This window comes from Pinus tabuliformis, chromosome 6, assembly GCF_031772625.1.
Source record: "Pinus tabuliformis cultivar Carrire ecotype Pingquan chromosome 6, CPIR1, whole genome shotgun sequence".
Taxonomy (NCBI): Eukaryota; Viridiplantae; Streptophyta; class Pinopsida; order Pinales; family Pinaceae; genus Pinus; species Pinus tabuliformis.
Window position 1 is genome coordinate 923,226,395 of NC_142292.1, and position 11,546 is coordinate 923,237,940.

The 11,546-nt window shown below is 35.6% G+C and overlaps 1 protein-coding gene across 1 annotated transcript; it reads left to right on the forward strand.

The window, feature by feature from the left end:
• The first annotated feature begins 1,901 nt into the window (after nucleotides 1-1,901).
• On the forward strand, nucleotides 1,902-6,835 carry LOC149261949 (phosphoenolpyruvate carboxykinase (ATP)-like). Its single transcript, XM_089423138.1, has 13 exons — nucleotides 1,902-2,050; nucleotides 2,134-2,399; nucleotides 2,492-2,673; nucleotides 3,781-3,934; nucleotides 4,089-4,173; nucleotides 4,292-4,392; nucleotides 4,692-4,990; nucleotides 5,125-5,298; nucleotides 5,428-5,493; nucleotides 5,621-5,799; nucleotides 5,886-6,055; nucleotides 6,155-6,323; nucleotides 6,419-6,835. Exons 2-13 carry the CDS (start codon nucleotides 2,140-2,142, stop codon nucleotides 6,560-6,562), a joined length of 1,983 nt encoding a protein of 660 aa, XP_089279264.1. The 5' UTR covers nucleotides 1,902-2,050; nucleotides 2,134-2,139; the 3' UTR covers nucleotides 6,563-6,835.
• The last annotated feature ends 4,711 nt before the right edge of the window (nucleotides 6,836-11,546 follow it).

Sequence of the window (11,546 nt, forward strand, 5' to 3'; positions counted from 1 at the left end):
TACATCAGACGATTGAGCATGGTTATAGGTGTTCTTCTAGTTTTGTTTGTCTTTTGGTGCTTTTGGTTTGTCAAGCTGTGGACCGTTCCTTTAGTTTTGCTACTGATTATTTGTCATATGTTTCTAGCTTTAGTCAACAAACCTGGTTGCGGTGAGACTACGTGCATTTTGCTATCTACGTACTCTACTTTTGATGAGTGAATAGAACCTTGATTTAAATTTTTTTTTTTTTAATAAAATTAAAATTAAAAATATTTCTACATATAAAAATATGAATTTTATATAAGCATAAATAATATTACTAAGAAATAACATAGATCCATCTTTAATTCTAGATCTACCAAGTGTTGAGAGGAATCAATCTTTTGAGATGCAAACATTTTCTCAAGTTTTTGCATCTTGAGAAATTTGATCTCTCTCTGTAATTGGTAGATCCCGAGTTAAGATCAATCTATACTTGTAGGAAAATTATGATAGAGGTTTTCAGTATTACCCTTACAAGTTAAGAGGTGTAAATCACTATTTAAATCTCTTGGTAATCCGTAGATCCCAAGTTAAGATCAATCTATACTTGTAGGAAAATTATGATAGAGGTTTTCAGTATTACCCTTAACATACATGTTAAGAGGTGTAAATCACTATTTAAATCTCTCTGTAATTGGTAGGTCACGAGTTAAGATCAATCTATACTTGTAGGAAAATTATGATAGAGGTTTTATGTGTTACCCTTACAAGTTAAGAGGTGTAAATCACTATTTAAATCTCTCCGTAATTGGTAGATCTTAAATCCGGAGTTAATATCGATCTATACTTGTAGGAAAATTATGATAGAGGTTTTCGGTATTACCCTTACAAATTAAGAGGTGTAAATCACTATTTAAATCTTTTAAGAAAAGCTTTTGTTGAAAAACATGTGTCTTTGATTCTCACAATTCTCTTGCACTACGTGATTTTTGTGCATGGCAAAGTTTCAAGTTAACGTTAAATGTTTATGATCAGAGTCAAGGTTTGGTCATTCACTGAGGTTAAAATTTACAATTTGATTGGAAACATAGATATAAGATATTACATAAACCACAACACTAACACTAACTCCATGAATATGAACATAGATATTGAATATCACATAATCCAGGACACTACTACCAAGCCCATAAATACAAGTCATTTTGTTGGAATTTCACCACTTAATTATGTCATTACAAATTATAAAATCTTAAGAATTACAAAACTTTACCAACTCAATATCAAATCTTTACAATTTCATATAATAATTAAAACAAATATTAAAATTATAAAAAACTATCAATCCAATCTTTACAATTTCATAAAATAATTAAAATAAATATTAAAATTATAAAAACCATGCAATTTCATATAATAATTAAAATAAATATTAAAATTATAAAAACCATGATCTAATTCTTCAACATACAGCCAAATTCAACAACCAAATAATAATTAATTAAAAGACAGAATTAAACACATTTTTAATCAATAAAACATAATTTTAAATATTACCTTATTATCGATAATAAAAAAAACATTATCCCCTATGATAAAATTCCCTTTCCCAAATTTAATTCTCTTTCTAACCGCTCTGAACACTAAGGAAATTGCGACTCAATCCACTTTTATAAAATGACATCCACAGATTCTGTAGAGGCTTCAGTGCAACGTTTTATTTATTAAAAAAAAATATTAAAATTTATCGTCATACGGTGCCCACCGTCTGGTGCAATGGGAAATAGCGTGTTCCGGGGGAGGCTGCAGCCGGGCGGCGGGCGGTTTAAAGTTTACATGTCCGGACAGAAATTTACACTACTTACTGACGCGATCAAGGGTCATTCACCTCGGTAAGTTTAAAAATTTACTGGGGTCCGAGGCCCTTTAAAAGGAGGCCAGGGCTACATGGTTGATGCATTATTTGCTTTGGTCGTCCATTTGAATGATCAAATCCATGTTCTTGTAAGCAAGACTCTGCCCTTTTTCCTTAGGTTTGGGTTGTTGGGCCATCCCGAAGCTCCCTTCTGGTTATTAGACGTCTCAGGTTCGATTCGCTCTTAAGCCTTTTCTTTCAGAGATGCTTTCCTAGAAAATTTATTGTGCTCATGCTGTTGTTGTGTTTTGCAGATAAATATGGCGGATAATGGAGATTTTACTTTCGCCAACGGGAGCTCAGCTGGTAACGGTTTGGCCAAAATCCAGACTCACAAGAAGCAGAATGGCATTTGTCTCGACGACAGTGCTTTGCCTGTGAAGGCGCAGACTCTGAGCGAGCTCCATTTGCTGCAGCAGAAGAAATCTGCGCCTACTTCTCCCATTAAAGAAGCTCAGTGGGGGTTTTCTGCTCAGTTGTCAGAGCAAGAAAGGCATAACCAGCAGCTGCAGTCTATCAGGTTTTGTACGAAATTGTTGTCAGTGCTGCTACATTCTTGAACAGAGAGAATGAATTTGCCAGGAGATTAATTGTTTTCTTTTGTGTGTGCAGTGCTTCTTTGGCATCCCTTACCAGGGAAACGGGCCCCAAGGTTGTGAGGGGTGATCCTAGTAAGAAGATCGAGGTTTCGAAGTCCACTAACGAGATTCCAAGCAGCGTGCCTTCCGCTAAATTTACTACTAGTGACAGCGCTTTGAAGTTTACACATGTTCTGCACAACCTGTCACCCGCTGGTTAGCTTTTATTTCTGGGGTTTCGACATTTGTTGTACACTTCATGTGTTGTTTAGAGTGTCATTTTATGCCAGTACCTAATAGGCCATGAGTTTTGATCCTGTGCTTAGATAATGTAGAAATGGAACTCTGTGACTAGATGCATGGCACGGGATTTGATCTTGTGTCCACAGGATGTAAATTTGGGTTTTATGTGACTAATAAAGGTCGTGAGATTTTATCTTTTGTATTTATGTTTTTTCTTTTTCCTCTGTTTTGGGGGGTTTTCCCCTGCGTTTTGTGTTGTATTTGATGGCTTAAATTTTGATGTTATTTGGAACTTTTCTTATCAGATTCCAGTGTAGATCGAAAATTTTCATTTTTTTTATATATATTTTTATTATTTTCAAGATTTCATTATCGAACAGGGATTTGCCACTGCAAATAGCCTGGTTGATGTGATTCTATCCTTCACATCTCAGGTGGTTTTGGCATATCGGTATGTCGTTACCTCGTGGGTGGTTTGGGCACGTCAGTATGCCCTACCTTGTGGGCCATTTTTGGGTTGTGATTATGATCTATCTGATGGCGCTGTTTCTATTTTAGGCATATCCCTATTTGCTATTTTGTTTCACATTAATGCTGCTATTTTAAATCTTGTCCCTGTTAGAATGGAGTTTAGGTGTGTGAGGTTGGGTGTCTGGAGGTTAGGTGTTAGGTGTGGGAGGTTGGATGTGTGACTTTGTCAACTTGGAAGCTTTCTTTGCCATAGCATTCTTTGACACTCTCTGATACTGACATCCCAGGAATGTTACAACCTATGTGCTAGAGTTGCAGATTTATTGCAGTGGGAGCTTCCTTTGAAGAGATATCGTTTCCCATGAATGAATACTTGTTTCATGGGAATACTTGTTTCATTCTGTGGTCATTGTCTTAGTGTGTAGTGTATAGAAGTGGCAGATCCATAATTAAGGATATCGTCCTACATGAATATTTGGTTCATTCTGTGATCTTTATATTAGCATGTAGCGTATGAAAGATTAAATTTCAGAGAAGATAAACGTTTGGATTTATTTTTCCTCATTTGGCTTTGCCGTATTTTGTTGTCTGGATGTAAAAAAATTTCAGAGTTATACGAGCAGGCCAATAAATATGAGAAGGGGTCGTTCATTACATCTACGGGTGCTCTGGCTACGCTTTCGGGAGCCAAGACTGGGCGTTCTCCCAGAGATAAGCGTATCGTCAGGGACGAGACCACTGAAGACGAATTGTGGTGGGGCAAGTAAGTATCGGCCGTTTTTGTTTTTTGTTTTTGTATTCTATTATGACAACAGAAGTTTAATTCGAAGTCGTGGATGTCGAGATTGTGATTGTTTCGGCGCTGAATTAATTATTGAAAACTAATCATGCATCCCTTTTTTATCCTTTTTATACAGGGGATCTCCAAATATCGAGATGGACGAACATACTTTTCTGGTCAACCGGGAGAGGGCTGTGGATTATCTCAATTCTCTGGACAAGGTGGATTAATAGATTCATTGAATATATCTTCATCTTGGAATACACTAGAAAGAGCGTATGGCCCTCTTGTTTTAATATGCAAAGATCTGATGGCAGGTGTGTATTTTTTTGATGACAGGTGTTCGTAAATGATCAATTCCTGAACTGGGATCCTGAGCACCGAATCAAAGTCAGAATTGTCTCAGCGCGAGCATATCACGCTCTCTTTATGCACAACATGTAAGTATTAATTACTGCTATGCCTCCATACTCACTGATCGTGATCACAAAGCCCCAACCCGGATAAGTATAAGGCCCAGATAAGTACTCTGTGACGTTGATTGGTTTGTTTGATATTTGGTCTCATCTCTGAAAGAACGATCCGATCCTAAAATTTGACAATAAAGACAAAAATATATCCATACACGGTCTATATATACATGTAGTTTCCCTAGCCCTTGAGCCTATATATATATGTATATGAATGTAGTGGGGATATGATTGAGATAGCATTGGAGGGATGGTGATATGGGTGGCAGGTGTATCCGACCCACCCCTGAAGAGCTGGAGGACTTTGGCACTCCGGACTTCACGATATACAATGCTGGCCAATTCCCCTGTAATCGATACACTCACTACATGACATCCTCCACCAGCATAGACCTTAATCTCCGTAGGAGAGAAATGGTTATTTTGGGTACGCAATATGCGGGAGAAATGAAGAAGGGTTTGTTCAGCGTGATGCACTATCTTATGCCAAAGAGACAAATTCTTTCCCTCCATTCTGGCTGCAATATGGGAAAGGACGGGGATGTCGCCTTGTTTTTTGGATTATCAGGTATTGTGAATCGACCACGAGAACTGCAAATCTCGTGAGATTCACAAAGTGTGTTTTCTTTCTGCCCCAGGGCAAATATATATTAATCCAAATTTCACCCATTGCTGATGCTTCAATATTTCTCCTCTTCACAGGTACTGGTAAGACCACTCTGTCAACAGACCACAACAGGTTCCTGATCGGCGATGATGAACACTGCTGGAGTGAAAATGGTGTTGCCAATATTGAAGGAGGTTGTTATGCCAAATGCATAGATCTCTCCGGGGAAAAGGAACCAGACATCTGGAACGCCATCAAGTTCGGCACTGGTATGATAAAACAAGAGCTGTGTGTTTTCAAACACAACGTATATTAATTAAGTATATCTCAACGGGTTTGGGTTGTTTTAGAAATTAAAATATCAAACTGACCTGTCATTTACACCATGGCTTTTCCAGTGTTGGAAAACGTGGTATTTGATGAACACACAAGGGAAGTTGATTACGCTGACAAATCAGTAACAGGCAAGACACTATTCCTTTTGTGAATTTTGTGTGAATTAGTGGAAGGAAAAACCTAGGGCCCTACCCCGGAAAAGTGCAGGACTGTGAAATCTAATGCAGTGTCTTTCATGGTTACTGTATTTTGCAGAGAATACGAGGGCCGCCTACCCGATTGAGTATATACCCAATGCAAAGATACCGTGCGTGGGACCTCATCCCAAAAATGTGATATTGCTAGCTTGCGACGCCTTTGGCGTTTTGCCACCAGTCAGCAAATTAACCTTACCCCAGACGATGTATCATTTTATCAGCGGATACACAGCCCTGGTAAATATTATCGATGACGCTTTGTGTTTGTGTATATATTCTGATCGTGATGGTGTGTATATATTAAGATATTGTATTGGTGACAGGTAGCAGGCACAGAGGAGGGCATAAAGGAGCCTCAAGCCACGTTTTCTGCCTGTTTTGGGGCTGCCTTCATTATGCTACATCCTACAAGGTATGCTGCCATGCTCGCTGAGAAAATGCAGAAGCACGGCACAACAGGTTGGCTCGTCAACACTGGCTGGTCAGGCGGCAGGTACACTCATTCTCATCCTCCATCTCCTTTGCTTTCTTCATAAACAAGTAGTTAAGTAAGATTTTGTTGTTGATATTCATGTGTTGCTTGAGCTTGCAGCTATGGCGTGGGGCGAAGAATAAAATTGCAGTACACTAGAAAGATCATTGATGCCATTCACGATGGCTCCCTTTTGAAAACCCAGTACTCGGAAACCGATGTATTCGGACTGGAAATCCCAGATGCCATTGATGGCGTTCCCTCTGAGATTCTTCATCCAGAGAACACGGTACGCTGCTGGCTGCTGCTTCTGTCTTTCCTGTTTAATATTAAAAACCATCGGAATTTGGGATTTTGAGTCGGTAGTGTTTTGTATGGTTGCAGTGGCCGGACAAGAAAGCGTACAGAGACACGCTGCTCAAGCTGGCTGGTCTTTTCAGGAACAACTTTGATAAGTTTGTGAATTATAAAATTGGAAAGGACAGCAAGCTGACCGAGGAAATTCAGGCAGCAGGTCCTCAGTTTTAGTTCCATCAAGTAATAATCAGTCATTCCAATAATGAAGAATAGCAAGGTAACATAATGCAGCAATGGAGAGAATGAATGGATGGGCAGTTTCCTAGGTTTATCATTAGGTAGTAGAGGTGCCTTTGTTCCGATCAGAATATTGAATGAGACACTCCAACAAATGCTCCCATATTTATGAAGAGTGATATTATAAGTAATGTGTATTTTTCCGTATGTAGGAACACTGCATGTTTGCAAAAAGTGCAATGAAGAATGGTAGTGGTTTTTATATCACATTTTCTGAGAATTTTACCATTGAATTACATTTTTGGATGGAAGCAGATAGTTGTTATCATGTCATTACTTGGTTTTTATGCCATTATTTGGTTTCCATAATTGCAATGAAGATTGATAATGTTTCATATTTCAAATTTGGTGTGTAACCAAGAATGATAGTGGTTTTGGAGCGGAGAGGCTCATTCTACATCAACCCAGTATGATGGAACTCAGTATAACGTATGATCTGTAAGGGTGTCCATCCCTTATCAAAGTTGAGAATTTTTGTTCAAGTTGACTAAAATAAAAAATTCAAAAAATCTAAAAATAAAAAATAAATAATTATACAAAACATTTAAATATTTTCGTTGCAAAAACAATGTAATATTCATAAAAAATTACATCCCTTTCGGCTCATGTTAAATCAGTAAAATAATATAGACTCATGTCATTACTTGGTTTTATTTGGTTTTCATAATTGCAATGAAGATTGATAATACGTCATATTTGAATGAAGAATGACAGTGGGAGGCTCATCCTACAGCAACCCAATATGATATAACCCAGTATAATGTATAATATGTAAGAGTGTCCAGCTCTCATCAAAGTTGAATTTTTGTTTATTTTGACTAAAATAAAAAAATTTAAAAAATCTAAAATTAAATATTAAATAACCATTCAAAACATTTAAATAATATGATTACAAAAATGATGTAAACTTATAAAAAAAAATATGATGTAAACTTATAAAAAAAAATATGATGTAAACTTATAAAAAAAAATTTACACAAAAAATTATATTTTTTTTTGGCTCAAAATAAATCTTTATATCACTAATTGCTGCCACTCTTTTTGAAAATTGTAAACGTAAAATCAAATTTCCAAATGGAAATCGGAGACGACCTACCTTTCCACTCCACTCTAAATTTGAAGATGGAACGCATGATTTGAAGATAGAACTCGGGAATCAACTCAAATAACTAAAAAAATTGAATACCTCTTCAAATAAAAAACAACAATACTAAGAGTTTGCATAAGGAATGAATTGTAGATTATATTATGACAATAGTTTAGACATTTCTTGCATTGAAGAGAGTGGAGAGGATCCTGGCTGAAAAAAGTTGTTTAGGACTATGATTTATGTTTATTTGGTGCAGACATTTGCCTTTCGTCAGAATGTCACTTTAGATTAAAAGCAATAGAGTACGTTAACTGCAATATATAAATATTTCACGTGGTGTGCATCCATATTACATCATGCAAACACATCTTTATAAAATTTAATAATAAGTCCGCCTTTTAATCAACAATATTAAAGTAACTCGTAATAAAATATTTTTTTATATATAATTTATTATTATATTTTAAAACATTTTTATCAAAATTATATTATTAATTTCGTAAGCAACTATCATTTGTGGCTATTACTATAACTTTTAAGTGTTTATTAGGTATGACTTTCTAATTAATGCAGGTTAGTCCAAAAAATTTTGAACTTTGAATTTTTATTACATAACCCAACCCCATAACACAATTATAATAGCCAATTGAACTACACTACGGATAATATATATTTTTTTCACTCACAATTATAAATAAAGTATTTCATTGTATCAATAAAATAATAGAAAATAAAACAAAATTTACATTTTTGTTTTTCTTATTTGTATATTTTTAAAAATTATTTTAATAGAAATTTTAAATATCCATGTGATATATATCTATATCTATCTATATATATATATATATATATATATATATATAGTTTTTCTAAGTGGTTGGCGACTGGTACAAATATTTGTATATTTGTACTAGGCAGACCACTCAAAATATTCGTATTAGGCAAATCCCCTGAAATGGCTAGCTCAACCATAGACCCTGACCTTGAAGGTGTTCAGAGAATTGAACCTAGGGTCTCAATAGAACTCCATATATCTTTTTATAAAGAGAAAGTAGATTTTTCTCTCTCATGTCTTTTTCTTATATCATTTTATAAGGAGAGTAGATTTTTCTCTCTTTGTTTTAATGTTGACCATAAATAAAATATTTTAATATCTATTTTAAACCACTAAAATATTTGAATATCTATATGAACTAGATATTAAACTTCATATATATTCTTATAAAGAGAGAAAGTAGAATATATATATATATGAGAAATAAAATATTTCAATGTCTATATATATATATGAGAAATAAAATATTTCAATGTCTATTTTAAGTGGCAAAAAATAAATATGTTTAGCTATTAAGGTGTGTAATTCATTAATTTTTAAATATGAAATTGATATGTGACATTTAAAAAATATTTCAACATGGTCATAAATAAAATATTTTAACATATACATAAAATTAAATATTTAAGTAAAATACTTCACTATCAACAATAAATAAATAAAGCAATATCAAATATATAAAGAGAGATATTTCCCACGATAAGGGAGACATGTATCTAAAAATACATTAATAACAAAAAAATATTTTGATATTGACAATATAGACCATAAATAAAATATTTCAATGTTAGTAAAATATTTTAATGTCAACAATGTATATTATATAAAATAATTGAAAAAAAAATTCCTTATGCTTAAAACATTTTATTGGTGTGTTGGTCAAAATGAAGAAGATGCCAAAGAGCATTGGAGTCCATTCAATGTAGTCCATTCAATGTGTGTGTGTGTTTGGAATTAGCGTAATCTATCTTATCAAATCTATTGAGGTGAAAAACATTGAAAAAGGTTTGTGCCTCAAAAGATTTGATTCCTCTTAGAACTTAATAAGTCTAATGTTAAAATGTGTTTAAATTGATTGTATTTTTATTTAACACAACATTTTTATACAATTTATCATTATATTATTAAATTTTTAGAAAAATATTGCCATTGTTAAGTTATTTTCTTTATCTATCTCATAATATGTTTGGTTTCATGTGGCAATTGACATTTTAATTGATACAAGGGATATTGTTAGATCCTCATGGATGAGTGCCCACATGCGCTTCAAGCGACATCAAGATGGAGTGCACAGTGGAATGGTCGTTGTAAGAAATGTGACATTTTGTGAGGTTTTGGGGTTTCCACCCAAAAGCTGAGCAACTTACCCATCATGCGAACTAGAGCATAGAGGAGTCGCTAAGTGATGTGGGTGTTGATGAGCCAAGCATGCCCACAGTGGATTGAGCGAGTTCCATGTTGAGAGGCGAGCATGCCTAAGGGAGGCATCCACACAGCATGAAGTGGCATGACTAGAGATCGTAGGAAGATGCATTTAATAGAGTGGGAGATGCCAAAGCATGTTGGCCTAAATTGAGTATGACTAGTGCATTTAACTTAGTGGAACTAAACGAGGTGCACAAGCATACATGTTGGTGGAGTTGTGAAAACCCATGGGTTAGCTCGAGTAGTCGAGGGGTTGTGACAGTTTAACACCCCTCATTGTAGACAAGTATATATTGCTGAGAGTGGATGGGTGAGAGACACACGACAAAACCTACCAACAATTCATTGGACAAAACCGAAGAGTACAAAGCCAAAGGAAGGAGAATTGAAGGGAACAAAGAAGAGAACCAAGACATGCTATGGGATATGCTCAACTAAGGTTAAGAATCAAGGTCGCTTGGGGTGATGATTTGTTGACAAAGCTAAAAGAGAGCATAGTAGTCCATAGTAAAAGTCCAAGTTGTAGTTTTAGGGTACAATCCGAAGGTGTAGGCCAAGGTATATGTCTAAAGTTTAAGGCTAGGGGTAGAGTATGCCACCCGATGGGTGAACGAGTCGGCTTAATCCTACCTTAATGGATCACTTGAGCAACATGATGTCTGCAAGGGTTATACCTTGGGGAAGTATGTAAAATCCACATTCCATGATCGAGACAACAAAGCAAATACAGTCTTGGAGAGAGTCCACTCTGATGTTTGTGGACCCTTCTTGATAGCCTCCATTGCCAGACATAAGTACTATGTTATTTTTATTGATGATTTCTCAATAAAGTATTGGATCTTCTTCATGTGGAAGAAGGATGAGACATTCTCAAAATTTGTAGAATTCAAGGCACTAGTTGAGAAAGAGACCAATAAGAAGGTGAAGACTCTCAGGAGAGACAACGAAGGTGAGTATGTTTCGAATGACTTCAATAACTTCTGTGCCAAAGAAGGAATTTGAAGAGAACTGACAACTCCACGCAACCCACAACAAAATGGGGTAGTTGAGACGAAGAATCGAAGCATTGTGGGAGCTGCGAGAGCTATGCTACATGACCAAGGCCTACCATTGCATTTGTCGGCAAAGGCATATAACACAATAGTCTACTTGCAGAACCAGAGTCCTCATCAGATTCTTGGTATGATTACACCAGAGGAGGCTTTCTCGGGGAGAAAGCTGGATGTGTCTCATTTCAGAATTTTTGGAGCCTCTGTTTAATGCCATTTCTCCAAAGATTCGAGGAAGAAACTTGAGACGACAATAGAGTTGGGAGTTTTTTTGGGTTACACTGAAACTCAAGAAAACTATGGGTGTACTTATCTTCTCTCATAATGACAGTTGTGCAAAGGGATGTAAAGTTTGATGAGGAGAAAGCAATGAGATGCTGTCTTGAGAGGGAGCCACAAATCCCACTAGAAGAGGAGATTTTAGCTCCAAAGGAGGAGCCAGAGTGTTGTAGCTCTGATACCACTTGTTGTATATCTAACCCAGAAATACTATAGATCTGATATGAGAATACAAGATAA